The sequence below is a fragment of the Bombina bombina genome, chromosome 4 (genome assembly GCF_027579735.1).
Source record: "Bombina bombina isolate aBomBom1 chromosome 4, aBomBom1.pri, whole genome shotgun sequence".
Taxonomy (NCBI): Eukaryota; Metazoa; Chordata; class Amphibia; order Anura; family Bombinatoridae; genus Bombina; species Bombina bombina.
This window is the reverse complement of record NC_069502.1, coordinates 931866381-931881665: the sequence shown is the minus strand read 5'-3', so window position 1 is coordinate 931881665 and position 15285 is coordinate 931866381. Positions and strand designations below refer to the sequence as shown.

Genomic DNA, 15285 nt, shown 5'->3' with positions numbered 1-15285 from the left:
ATACCGGAAATGTTCTTTGTGAATCGGTATGTGAAGGTAGGCATCCTTTAAATCCACTGTGGTCATGTACTGACCTCTTTGGATCATGGGTAAGATTGTCCGAATAGTTTTCCATTTTGAACGATGGAACTCTTAGGAATTTGTTTAGGATCTTTAAATCCAATATTGGTCTGAAGGGTTCCCTCTTTTTTGGGAACCACAAACAGATTTGAGTAAAACCCTTGTCCGTGTTCCGACCGCGGAACTGGGTGGATCACTCCCATTAGTAAAAGGTCTTGTACACAGCGTAGAAACGCCTCTTTCTTTATCTGGTTTGTTGACAACCTTGAAAGGTGAAATCTCCCTTGTGGAGGAGAAGCTTGAAGTCCAGAAGATATCCCTGAGATATGATCTCCAACGCCCAGGGATCCTGGACATCTCTTGCCCAAGCCTGGGCGAAGAGAGAGAGTCTGCCCCCCACTAGATCCGTTTCCGGATCGGGGGCCCTCACTTCATGCTGTCTTAGGGGCAGCAGCAGGTTTTCTGGCCTGCTTGCCCTTGTTCCAGGTCTGGTTAGGTTTCCAGCCTTGTCTGTAGCGAGCAACAGCTCCTTCCTGTTTTGGAGCAGAGGAAGTTGATGCTGCTCCTGCCTTGAAGTTACGAAAGGCACGAAAATTAGACTGTCAAGCCCTTGGTTTGGCTCTGTCTTGAGGCAGGGCATGGCCTTAACCTCCCGTAATATCAGCGATAATTTCTTTCAAACCGGGCCCGAATAATGTCTGCCCCTTGAAAGGTATGTTAAGCAATTTAGATTTAGAAGTTACATCAGCTGACCCAGGATTTTAGCCACAGCGCTCTGCGCGCCTGAATGGCGAATCCGGAATTCTTAGCCGTAAGTTTAGTTAAATGTACTACGGCATCAGAAATAAATGAATTAGCTAGCTTAAGGGTTTTAAGCTTGTGTGTAATCTCATCTAATGGAGCTGAGTCAAGGGTCTCTTCCAGAGACTCAAACCAAAATGCTGCCGCAGCCGTGACAGGCGAAATGCATGCAAGGGGTTGCAATATAAAACCTTGTTGAACAAACATTTTCTTAAGGTAACCCTCTAACTTTTTATCCATTGGATCTGAAAAGACACAGCTATCCTCCACCGGGATAGTGGTACGCTTAGCTAAAGTAGAAACTGCTCCCTCCACCTTAGGGGACCGTTTGCCATAAGTCCCGTGTGGTGGCGTCTATTGGAAACATTTTTCTGAATATAGGAGGGGGTGAGAAAGGCACACCGGGTCTATCCCACTCCTTAGTAACAATTTCAGTAAGTCTCTTAGGTATAGGAAAAACGTCAGTACTCGTCGGTACCCCGCAAAATATTTATCCAACCTACACATTTTCTCTGGGATTGCAACTGTGTTACAATCATTCAGAGCCGCTAACACCTCCCTAGTAATACACGGAGGTTTTCCAGCTTAAACTTAAAATTTGAAATGTCTGAATCCAGTTTATTTGGATCAGATCCGTCACCCGCAGAATGAAGCTCTCCGTCCTCATGTTCTGCAAATTGTGACGCAGTATCAAACATGGCCCTAGCATTATCAGCGCACTCTGTTCTCACCCCAGAGTGATCTCGTTTACCCCTAAGTTCTGGCAATTTAGACAAAACTTCAGTCATAACATTAGCCATGTCTTGTAAAGTGATTTGTAATGGCCGCCCTGATGTACTTGGCGTTACAAGTATCACGCACCTCCTGAGCGGGAGATGCAGGTACTGACACGTGAGGCAAGTTAGTCGGCATAACTTCCCCCTCGTTGTCTGGTGAATGATGCTTAACATGTACAGATTGGCTTTTATTTAAAGTAGCATCAATGCAATTAGTACATAAATTTCTATTGGGCTCCACCTTGGCTTTTGAACATATTGCACAAAGAGATTCCTCTGTGTCAGACATGTTTAAACAAACTAGCAATTAGACTAGCAAGCTTGGAAATACTTTTCAACTGAATTTACAAGCAATATGCAAAACGTTACTGTGCCTTTAAGAAGCACACAAAAAAAACTGTCACAGTTGAATAACAATGAACCGGATTAGTTATAGAAACCAAATTTTCACAGTAAATGCATAAATTTAGCAAAGGATTGCACTCATTAGCAATGGATGATTAACCCTTAATATCAGAAAAACGGATAACAATTGAAAATATAAGCGTTTTTATCACAGTCAAAGCACAGTCTCACAGGTCTGCTGTGAGTGATTACCTCCCTCAAAACTAGTTTTGAAGACCCCTGAGCTCTGTAGAGACGTCCTGGATCATGCAGGGAGAAGAAGGCAGACTGTGACTGAATTTCTAATGGGTAGTAAAAGCGCCAAAATAGGCCCCTCCCACTCACAATACAACAGTGAGGGAAGCTCAGTAAACTGTTTTAATTCAAAACAAACGACAGCCATGTGGAAAATAACGCCCAAAACAATTTTTCACCAAGTACCTCAGATAATTAAACGATTTAACATGCCAGCAAACATTTAAAATCTAATTTATGAAATGTCATTAAAAGCCTGCTGCTAGTCGCTCACACTGCAAGTTAGGCTAAAAGTTATATGCATACAGTATTTTCCCAGTGAAGTGCCATTCCCCAGAAATACTTAAGTGTAAACATACATACATATCAGCCTGATACCAGTTGCTACTACTGCATTTAAGGCTGTACTTACATTATATCGGTATTAGCAGTATTTTCTCAGTCAATTCCATTCCTTAGAAAATAATATACTGCAACATACCTCTTTGCAGGTGAACCTGCCCACTGTCCCCTGTTCTGAAGTTACCTCACTCCTCAGAATGGCAGAGAACAGCAAATGGATCTTAGTTACGTCCGCTAAGATCATACACAAAACTCAGGTAGATTCTTCTTCAAATGCTGCCTGAGAAAAAAACAACACACTTCGGTGCCGTTTAAAATAACAAACTTTTGATTGAAGATATAAAAACTAAGTTTAATAACCACAGTCCTCTCACACATCCTATCTATTAGTTGGGTGCAAGAGAATGACTGGGTGTGACGTAGAGGGGAGGAGCTATATAGCAGCTCTGCTTGGGTGATCCTCTTGCACTTCCTGTTGGGGAGGAGTTAATATCCCATAAGTAATGGATGACCCGTGGACTGACTACACTTAACAGGAGAAATAAGTCTAAGGTATTGTTCATAAAGCAATGTGTGCCCACCAGGTTTACGCATCTGTAGGGTTAATTAACTACAGTTGTTAATTGGTCACTACAGAGTGAAACAAGATCTGGAAAACTTACAATAATTTAAACTAAAATTACAGGAAAATGGGGACAAAATAATAAAGTATTTATCAATGTGTATTTAAAAAGGGACAGTAAATACCTTGCAATTATAAGATATCCTGTTGTGTTGCTGTAGAATAACATATCAGACAAGTCTTAATGTTTTAAAACAAATTAACATCCTTTTCACTGCAGTTATTTTTCAATAGCCAAAACCCACTATTTGCCTTATTTGGAGAAGCCAATCTGGGGTTCAGTCAACAGACAACAGGCTAGCCACCATCATAAAGCAGCTATCTGATAAAGCCAATTAGGGACTGATATGTAGCAGGGTTAGCCTTGAAAAGTCAGTGGGATTAATTTCAAGTTCTGCAAATTAGAAATTACTCCGCTTTCAGAGCTAAATGACATGAAAAGGGAACAAAAACAATGACATTTTTATGCATTCATCTAAACATTATGTATAAAAATCTGAAGGTGTTTACTGCCCCTTTAAGTTTTAAAGTGTTTAAACCCTCTTTAACAGTACCATTATATAACGATATACTGTCAGTTTTAAAACGAAATCATGAGCAAAAAAATATTCACAATACGATATCGCTTGTACTTTCAAGGATACACATATTTTTGCTATTTTGTCAACTTTCAAATTTCACTGCACTGATAATTACAACAGCAAAAGCATAAAAAGCTGTACACAAGAAAATAAGTTGTTTACCTAATCAATTAATATGATTGTTAAATCCTCGGATAAGGCTTTGAGCTGGCATCTGATCTAACCAAAGAACAGGTTGGTCTGGGTCAGAAATCCTGAAAAACATAACATCTCGGTTTTATTCCCATGACATTTAAAATGGAACAAGAACATGTGGGAATGTCTTTCATAGTTCTAGTATGTATTTATTTGAAATAATAGGGCACTAAATTTTATAAATATACATACAACACATAGGGCTAGATTACGAGTGGAGCGAAAATTTGCGCTACTGCTCGCGCGTTAACTTTGCTAAAAGTAAGCGCTTTTTTTTTTTGAACGAGTTTTAAAAGTTGAAAATAAAAAAGTTTGCGCATGAAAACTATCCCAACGTGCACAAAAAGTGGAACTTCAAATATCGCGCTCGGGCTAACGTATTCCCCCGCAGACTCCAATACAGCACAAAAAGTGGGAAAAACAACACCCATACTTGTGCGCAAACCCAATCACGTTTAATCAACTGCGTAAACCTGATATGAAATATGAATATTTCACATTCCAATGTTAAAGCTCTTTACAATACTTTTTTTTTCTTTAAACACCTGGGACCTCATATCTTTAAGCCCTAATAACTCTTTTATGCAATATTTTTTTAATAATCTTTTAGCAGACAGTGCTGTGTGTAACTGTACTGTTAAATGTATTTTTTTATATGTTTTTGTGCCACTTTTTTGTCTCACGCAACCGTTAACCAGAACTCTGAAGTTGTGCTACCCCGATGTGCATGAAATTCAATTGTGCTCAAGTGAACGAGTTTACTTTCAACTCGTAATATACGTGCAAAGAGAATCAATAAACCCCTTATTGCGCGTGCGCAACAGTTAGCACGCCACTCGTAATCTAACCCAAATTATACACTTCATTTTCAGCACTAATTCTCAGAAAGGCATTAGTACATTTAAATAAGAAATACAGAGATCACAGCATGTGTTTTTTTTATACAAACACATTAAATGGACATCAATGTACTGCCAACCCCGAGACAAAATTATTGGTGATCATGATGCTCCCCTGATTGACTCTGCAGCTGTGTCCAGTTTAGGAATTGTAGTGCATTGCTGATCTGGAGCAGACTATGGGCTAGTGATCAAAGATTCTCCTCCTTGGAGAGAAATTGTAGTGCAGGCTTCACAGAGGCTGAACTTACTGAATGACCAAAAAAAAGGGCGGAACTCTCCAGCACTACAAAATCTCTCATCTCTATATCTAAAGGAGAGACAACCCCAGTGAAATATAGCACTGCATGATATTAGAGTTTTGTCACACTTAGGGCTTTGCATTTTAAATTATTTTACACTTTAGATTGGGTCCTTTCAGTATTATTACATTTAAACTTTGCACTATTTTCTATTTTAATATATTTACATATTAACCCAGCAGTGATTTTACAAATTCTCATGTTTAAAAGTTTTAGTGTAAATTTATCAAATAAGGATCATAGTTTTGTATATTTCTGTGTATCTTTTACAACTTACATTGAAGTTGGTATTTTCTCTATAGTAAAATAAAACACAGCTTCAGAAAGTAGGAAGGACAGGTGTGTTCCCTGTGTTGAATGGGGTAGTTCCCAAGGTATGACTGAAGCTCTCTCACAAGTCTTGTGAAATGCTGTGGCATTTTAAACAAGCTAGTCTCACTGATTTTTCTTGCCAGCTGTATGCATGTAAGGTTTGCTCAAAATTCACAATACACATTTAAAATTACAGAAACGTAAAATATACTTAAACTATAGGCAAACACAGGTTAAATTGAAGTCAAAACATTTCAGACTAATTTGTAATTGATGCAAACTGAGCCTTTATATAAGCCCCAGATGTTTTCCAGTTACCTTCTACTTCCCTGTGAAATTCTGTATTCCAGAGAAATGTCAGAAAAAAAAAATCTACTACTCATTTGAAGCTCAAAGTGCTACTGCATTGTCTTTTTAAGCATACATTTGTTGTTTACGCAAATCTGCTGTATTTACTGTTTTTTTTAAAAGGTATAATCTGCTCCACATTTTTTATTGTTTAAAAAGATAGATAATCCCTTTATTACCCATTCCCTAGTTTTGCATAACCAACACAGTTATTTTAATATACTTTTCACCTCTGTGATTACCTTGTATGTAAGCCTCTGCAGAGTGCCTCCTTATTTCAGTTCTTTTGACAGATTTGTATTTTAGCTAATCTATATGACACACATGAACTAACGCCCTCTAGTTATGAAAAACTGTCATATGCATTGAAATAAGAGGCGGCTTTCAAGGGCTTAGAAATTAGGATATGAGCCTACCTAGGTTTAGCTTTCAACTAAGAATACCAAGAGAACAAAGCAAATTTAATGATAAAAGTGAATTGGAAAGTTGTTTTAAATTGCATGGCCTATCGGAATCATGAAAGTTTAATTTTGACTAAACTGTTCCTTTAAAATTGTGTGCTCTTTCTGAATCATGAAAGTTTAATTTTTACTTGAGTGTCCCCTTAAATAGCCATCCAACAATGGCCTCCTTAATGCTGATTAGAGAAAAAAAACAGCTTGCTTTATTCACAAGCATAACCTCTATAAGGTGCTCACACTTTTTTTTTTATCTGGTGATTGGTGCCACCAAGTTGAAATCTAACTTTCATTACATTCCCGTGCTGACCTGTTTGCACATGTGCAGAAACTCTCCTTTAGATACATGCAGTGTAACCTATGTTCAGTAATGGCAGCACCCATGATCAGAAGGAAGTGTAAGAAATGTATTTAGTGTCCCCTTAAAAAAACAGTAAAACATTTTTATTTATTTTTTCAAATCCGTTCAAAATGATCTATTACTATTTGCACCCACATTTTTTGCTGTCCAGCTTAGACAGGACAGGCAATACAGCCAATCAGATGACCCACCACCCAACCCCATATATTTCTATACAGTGCATGCTCCGGCAAAAAAATAAACAGTGAATCTCAATGGCTGTTTGTTTGGAGCACACTCTGTTTAGAATAAAGATTCCCTTATAAAGTAAGATATGCCCAAAGATTTTTTTTTCCCTTTTCCTTTTTTATCCAGAAAATTAAAACACTGCAGTTAGTACAGAAGAGCAAGCCTGGAGCCATATTTCTATTTCCTCTAAAATATTGTAGCATTACACATGTATAGTATGTTTTTAATGTGAGTTGTATCCTTGTTATAGTTACCTTCTCCATTTAATGGCTATATCAAACATATCCCTCCACTGCATCAATCTGGTTTTGCCATTAATTCGTACTTTTGAGTTTATCCATGTCTTCTGCACAGACTGCATTACCTCCAGGGCTGCTAGACCCATTGCTGCAAGGCAGAGAGAAAGAACAATGAAGCCTCGGAAAATTCATGGCATTAATGGCCATATAATCAGATAACTAAGATAAAAGCCCAGCATGGGAACCATCTATCATTCTATAATCTGTTCTGGCAAAGTGCAGTCAATTTGTTTGCATGACATGAATCCAGCCTCTTAAATAACATTACTAATGGATAAGTGATAAGCAACATAATTATTTTTATTTTTGTGGCCAAGCTGTGGTTTGACACCATAGCATGTGTGCAAGTATAGAAGGCTTTAATATAATTTATATATTTATGTTTAATTAATTTTTATTGAAACATATTAAAAAAAAAATACAATTCTAACAGTCATTCCATGCAAATTGACAGAGATACATAGGTATGCCGAGTTTCAGATGAATAGTTGTCAATAATAATATAAAAAGGGTCATCTAGTACATATATTCCAGACCTCCCTTGGGAATCTCAAAGATTATCAGTCCAAGATTTCAATCGCAAGTAGAAGGTCACAAGAACCATACCTGTAGAGACTGTGTCTGACTTTGGTGCTCCCTTTCATTGATGGAGCAACCATAATTTTGGGAAATACACAGAGATATCTGGAAGAGATGGACTGTTCCATCTAGAAACAAATATGCCTCACAGGGGGGGGGGTACCAGGAGAATAAAATACCAATTATATATATATAAAAATAAGAAAACAAACAATAACAAGTGAACTTTAGGATGTCAGATACTCTTTTTTAATATAAATGTTATCAATATGAAAACGTGTTGGGATCAACACCACATATCTGGAGAGTATATATATATATATATATATATATAACATAATTTATGTAAGAACTTACCTGATAAATTCATTTCTTTCATATTAGCAAGAGTCCATGAGCTAGTGACGTATGGGATATACATTCCTACCAGGAGGGGCAAAGTTTCCCAAACCTCAAAATGCCTATAAATACACCCCTCACCACACCCACAATTCAGTTTAACGAATAGCCAAGAAGTGGGGTGATAAAAAAGTGCGAAAGCATATAAAATAAGGAATTGGAATAATTGTGCTTTATACAAAATCATAACCACCACAAAAAAGGGCGGGCCTCATGGACTCTTGCTAATATGAAAGAAATGAATTTATCAGGTAAGTTCTTACATAAAATTATGTTTTCTTTCATGTAATTAGCAAGAGTCCATGAGCTAGTGACGTATGGGATAATGACTACCCAAGATGTGGATCTTTCCACACAAGAGTCACTAGAGAGGGAGGGATAAATAAAGACAGCCAATTCCTGCTGAAAAAAATCCACACCCAAAATAAAGTTTAACGAAAAACATAAGCAGAAGATTCAAACTGAAACCGCTGCCTGAAGTACTTTTCTACCAAAAACTGCTTCAGAAGAAGAAAATACATCAAAATGGTAGAATTTAGTAAAAGTATGCAAAGAGGACCAAGTTGCTGCTTTGCAGATCTGGTCAACCGAAGCTTCATTCCTAAACGCCCAGGAAGTAGAAACTGACCTAGTAGAATGAGCTGTAATTCTCTGAGGCGGAGTTTTACCCGACTCAACATAGGCAAGATGAATTAAAGATTTCAACCAAGATGCCAAAGAAATGGCAGAAGCTTTCTGGCCTTTTCTAGAACCGGAAAAGATAACAAATAGACTAGAAGTTTTACGAAAAGATTTCGTAGCTTCAACATAATATTTCAAAGCTCTAACAACATCCAAAGAATGCAACGATTTCTCCTTAGAATTCTTAGGATTAGGACATAATGAAGGAACCACAATTTCTCTACTAATGTTGTTGGAATTCACAACTTTAGGTAAAAATTCAAAAGAAGTTCGCAACACCGCCTTATCCTGATGAAAAATCAGAAAAGGAGACTCACAAGAAAGAGCAGATAATTCAGAAACTCTTCTGGCAGAAGGGATGGCCAAAAGGAACAAAACTTTCCAAGAAAGTAATTTAATGTCCAATGAATGCATAGGTTCAAACGGAGGAGCTTGAAGAGCTCCCAGAACCAAATTCAAACTCCAAGGAGGAGAAATTGACTTAATGACAGGTTTTATATGAACCAAAGCTTGTACAAAACAATGAATATCAGGAAGAATAGCAATCTTTCTGTGAAAAAGAACAGAAAGAGCAGAGATTTGTCCTTTCAAAGAACTTGCGGACAAACCCTTATCTAAACCATCCTGAAGGAACTGTAAAATTCTCGGTATTCTAAAAGAATGCCAGGAAAAATGATGAGAAAGACACCAAAAAATATAAGTCTTCCAGACTCTATAATATATCTCTCGAGATACAGATTTACGAGCCTGTAACATAGTATTAATCACAGAGTCAGAGAAACCTCTTTGACCAAGAATCAAGCGTTCAATCTCCATACCTTTAAATTTAAGGATTTCAGATCCTGATGGAAAAAAGGACCTTGTGACAGAAGGTCTGGTCTTAACGGAAGAGTCCACGGTTGGCAAGAGGCCATCCGGACAAGATCCGCATACCAAAACCTGTGAGGCCATGCCGGAGCTACCAGCAGAACAAACGAGCATTCCTTCAGAATCTTGAAGATTACTCTTGGAAGAAGAACTAGAGGCGGAAAGATATAGGCATGATGATACTTCCAAGGAAGTGATAATGCATCCACTGCCTCCGCCTGAGGATCCCGGGATCTGGACAGATACCTGGGAAGTTTCTTGTTTAGATGGGACGCCATCAGATCTATTTCTGGAAGTTCCCACATTTGAACAATCTGAAGAAATACCTCTGGGTGAAGAGACCATTCGCCCGGATGCAACGTTTGGCGACTGAGATAATCCGCTTCCCAATTGTCTACACCTGGGATATGAACCGCAGAGATTAGACAGGAGCTGGATTCCGCCCAAACCAAAATTCGAGATACTTCTTTCATAGCCAGAGGACTGTGAGTCCCTCCTTGATGATTGATGTATGCCACAGTTGTGACATTGTCTGTCTGAAAACAAATGAACGATTCTCTCCTCAGAAGAGGCCAAAACTGAAGAGCTCTGAAAATTGCACGGAGTTCCAAAATATTGATCGGTAATCTCACCTCCTGAGATTCCCAAACTCCTTGTGCCGTCAGAGATCCCCACACAGCTCCCCAACCTGAGAGACTTGCATCTGTTGAAATTACAGTCCAGGTCGGAAGCACAAAAGAAGCCCCCTGAATTAAACGATGGTGATCTGTCCACCATGTTAGAGAGTGTCGAACAATCGGTTTTAAAGATATTAATTGAGATATCTTCGTGTAATCCTTGCACCATTGCTTCAGCATACAGAGCTGAAGAAGTCGCATGTGAAAACGAGCAAAGGGGATCGCGTCCGATGCAGCAGTCATAAGACCTAGAATTTCCATGCATAAGGCTACCGAAGGGAATGATTGTGACTGAAGGTTTCGACAAGCTGTAATCAACTTTAGACGTCTCTTGTCTGTTAAAGACAGAGTCATGGACACTGAATCCATCTGGAAAACCCAGAAAGGTTACCCTTGTCTGAGGAATCAAAGAACTTTTTGGTAAATTGATCCTCCAACCATGATCTTGAAGAAACAACACAAGTCGATTCGTATGAGATTCTGCTAAATGTAAAGACTGAGCAAGTACCAAGATATCGTCCAAATAAGGAAATACCACAATACCCTGTTCTCTGATTACAGACAGCAGGGCACCGAGAACCTTTGTAAAAATTCTTGGAGCTGTAGCTAGGCCAAACGGCAGAGCCACAAACTGGTAATGCTTGTCCAGAAACGAGAATCTCAGGAACTGATAATGATCTGGATGAATCGGAATATGCAGATATGCATCCTGTAAATCTATTGTGGACATATAATTCCCTTGCTGAACAAAAGGTAAGATAGTCCTTACAGTTACCATCTTGAACGTTGGTATCCTTACATAACGATTCAATATTTTTAGATCCAGAACTGGTCTGAAAGAATTCTCCTTCTTTGGTACAATGAAGAGATTTGAATAAAACCCCATCCCCTGTTCCGGAACTGGAACTGGCATAATTACTCCAGTCAACTCTAGATCTGAAACACATTTCAGAAATGCTTGAGCTTTTACTGGATTTACTGGGACACGGGAAAGAAAAAATCTCTTTGCAGGAGGTCTCAACTTGAAACCAATTCTGTACCCTTCTGAAACAATGCTCTGAATCCAAAGATTGTGAACAGAATTGATCCAAATTTCCTTGAAAAAACGTAACCTGCCCCCTACCAACTGAGCTGGAATGAGGGCCGCACCTTCATGTGGACTTAGAAGCAGGTTTTGCCTTTCTAGCTGGCTTGGATTTATTCCAGACTGGAGATGGTCTCCAAACTGAAACTGCTCCTGAGGATGAAGGATCAGGCTTTTGTTCTTTGTAGAAACGAAAGGAACGAAAACGATTATTAGCCCTGTTTTTACCTTTAGATTTTTTATCCTGTGGTAAAAAAGTTCCTTTCCCACCAGTAACAGTTGAAATAATGGAATCCAACTGAGAACCAAATAATTTGTTACCCTGGAAAGAAATGGAAAGTAAAGTTGATTTAGAAGCCATATCAGCATTCCAAGTTTTAAGCCATAAAGCTCTTCTAGCTAAAATAGCTAGAGACATAAACCTGACATCAACTCTGATAATATCAAAAATGGCATCACAGATAAAATTATTAGCATGTTGAAGAAGAATAATAATATCATGAGAATCACGATGTGTTACTTGTTGCGCTAAAGTTTCCAACCAAAAAGTTGAAGCTGCAGCAACATCAGCCAAAGACATAGCAGGTCTAAGAAGATTACCTGAACACAGATAAGCTTTTCTTAGAAAGGACTCAATTTTCCTATCTAGAGGATCCTTAAACGAAGTACCATCTGACGTAGGAATAGTAGTACGTTTAGCAAGGGTAGAAATAGCCCCATCAACTTTAGGGATCTTGTCCCAAAATTCTAATCTGTCAGACGGCACAGGATATAATTGCTTAAAACGTTTAGAAGGAGTAAATGAATTACCCAAATTATCCCATTCTTTGGAAATTACTGCAGAAATAGCATTAGGAACAGGAAAAACTTCTGGAATAACCACAGGAGCTTTAAATACCTTATCTAAAACGTTTAGAAATGTATCAAGAGGACCAGAATCCTCTATTTCTAAAGCAATTAGTACTTCTTTAAGTAAAGAACGAATAAATTCCATTTTAAATAAATATGAAGATTTATCAGCATCAACCTCTGAGACAGAATCCTCTGAACCAGAGGAATCATCAGAATCAGAATGATGATGTTCAGTTAAAAATTCATCTGTAGGGAGAGAAGTTTTAAAAAGATTTTTTACGTTTACTAGAAGGAGAAATAACAGACATAGCCTTCTTTATGGATTCAGAAACAAAATCTCTTATATTATCAGGAACATTCTGCACCTTAGATGTTGAAGGAACTGCAACAGGCAATGGTACTTTACTAAAGGAAATATTATCTGCTTTAACAAGTTTGTCATGACAATCAATACAAACAACAGCTGGAGGAATAGCTACCAAAAGTTTACAGCAGATACACTTAGCTTTGGTAGATTCAGCACTTGACAGCGATTTTCCTGTAGTATCTTCTGACTCAGATGCAACGTGAGACATCTTGCAATATGTAAGAGAAAAAACAACATATATATAAAGCAAAATTGATCAAATTCCTTAAATGACAGTTTCAGGAATGGGAAAAAAATGCCAAGAACAAACTTCTAGCAACCAGAAGCAATAAAAAATGAGACTTAAATAATGTGGAGACAAAAGTGACGCCCATATTTTTTCGCGCCAAATAAGACGCCCACATTATTTGGCGCCTAAATGCTTTCTGGCGCCAAAAATGACGCCACATCCGGAACGCCGACATTTTTGGCGCAAAATAACGTCAAAAAATGACGCAACTTCCGGCGACACGTATGACGCCGGAAACGGAAATAGAATTTTTGCGCCAAAAAAGTCCGCGCCAAGAATGACGCAATAAAATGAAGCATTTTCAGCCCCCGCGAGCCTAACAGCCCACAGGGAAAAAGTCAAATTTTAAGGTAAGAAAAATGTTAAATTAAAATGCATTATCCCAAATATGAAACTGACTGTCTGAAAATAAGGAAAGTTGAACATTCTGAGTCAAGGCAAATAATGTTTGAATACATATATTTAGAACTTTATAAACAAAGTGCCCAACCATAGCTAGGAGTGTCACAGAAAATAAGACTTACTTACCCCAGGACACTCATCTACATATAGCAGATAGCCAAACCAGTACTGAAACGAGAATCAGCAGAGGTAATGGTATATATAAGAGTATATCGTCGATCTGAAAAGGGAGGTAAGAGATGAATCTCTACGACCGATAACAGAAAACCTAAGAAATAGACCCCTTAGAAGGAGATCACTGCATTCAAATAGGCAATACTCTCCTCACATCCCTTTGACATTCACTGCACGCTGAGAGGAAAACCGGGCTCCAACTTGCTGCGGAGCGCATATCAACGTAGAATCTAGCACAAACTTACTTCACCACCTCCATCGGAGGCAAAGTTTGTAAAACTGAATTGTGGGTGTGGTGAGGGGTGTATTTATAGGCATTTTGAGGTTTGGGAAACTTTGCCCCTCCTGGTAGGAATGTATATCCCATACGTCACTAGCTCATGGACTCTTGCTAATTACATGAAAGAAATATATATATATATATATATATATATAATATTAGGAGACTGATCCAGAGTAGTCAGACCCTTTTCTTAAACTCCAATAGTAGGATACTTCATCATTAGCATCTTTGGTACCTAGTGACCAAGATGCTGACTCATACATTGTATATATGTGTTGAATCTTGCTTTTAATTTCGGGCCACGGAGGAGCCCCGACCTTCCAGTATCTTGCTATACAAGTTCTTGTCACTGTGCACAGGATTTTAATGAAAGTATTGATTGGTCTGTTAAACCTTTGGACTTATTCATGAATAATTTATATATTTAAAGGGACACAGAAGACAATTTGGGAAAGAGAGAGATAGATATACACACACACATATATATATATATATATATATATATATATATACACACATATATATATATATATATATCATTAAAATTATGGGGGGAGATAAAAAACTAAAATTAAAATCCTCCATGTCTCAAAATTAAATCAATGTAAATATTTGCATAGGAAATTAGCACATCTAGGCAAGATTCCCTGCTTGCTTTTTCCCAGAAATACCTCATATACAATGTTACCAATGCACACGAGAATTCTGGGTAAGATATGCAAATTAGATATGCAAATTCTCAGTTTTTTTACTTCAAAATACTGTTTTAACACAGCAATCCTTTTAACAGGATTATTGCAGCAAACCAGAAATCACTCATTAGACAGCCTGTTTCCTTCTTTTTGGAACTCATCAGTAGGAGATAGCTTTATCAATGCAGCAACCAGAAATCTATCTCCTACTGATGAGTTCCAAAAAGAAGGAAACTGTCTAGTGACTGATTTCTGGTTTGCTGCAATAATCCTGTTAAAAGGATAGCTGTGTTAAAACAGTATTTTGAAATAAAAAAACTGAGAATTTGCATATCTAATTTGCATATCTTACCCAGAATTCTCTTGTGCATTGGTAACATTGTATATGAGGTATTTCTGGGAAAAAAACAAGCGGGGAATCTTGCCTAGATGTGCTAATTTTCTATGCAAATATTTACATTGATTATATATATATATATATACACACACACACACATACCAACATACACACTCATACATACACACATATGTACATACACACACTCACACTTTACTAGGTACACCTGTTCAATTGCTTGGTAACACAAATTGCTAATCAGCCAAACACATGGCAGAAACTCAATGCATTTAGGCATCTAGACGTGGTGAAGACGACTTGCTGAAGTTCGAACCGAGCATCAGAATGGGGAAGAAAGGGGATTTAAGTGACTTAAACT

The 15285-nt window shown here is 37.9% G+C and overlaps 1 protein-coding gene across 1 annotated transcript in view; it reads right to left on the bottom strand.

Moving 5' to 3' along the window:
• TTC13 (tetratricopeptide repeat domain 13) overlaps positions 1-15285 on the bottom strand; it is a 259316-nt gene that overhangs the window by 65459 nt on the left and 178572 nt on the right. The window contains 2 exon segments of the mRNA XM_053711897.1: positions 3984-4075; positions 7179-7311. Of these exon segments, the coding sequence (XP_053567872.1) occupies positions 3984-4075; positions 7179-7311 (225 nt within the window).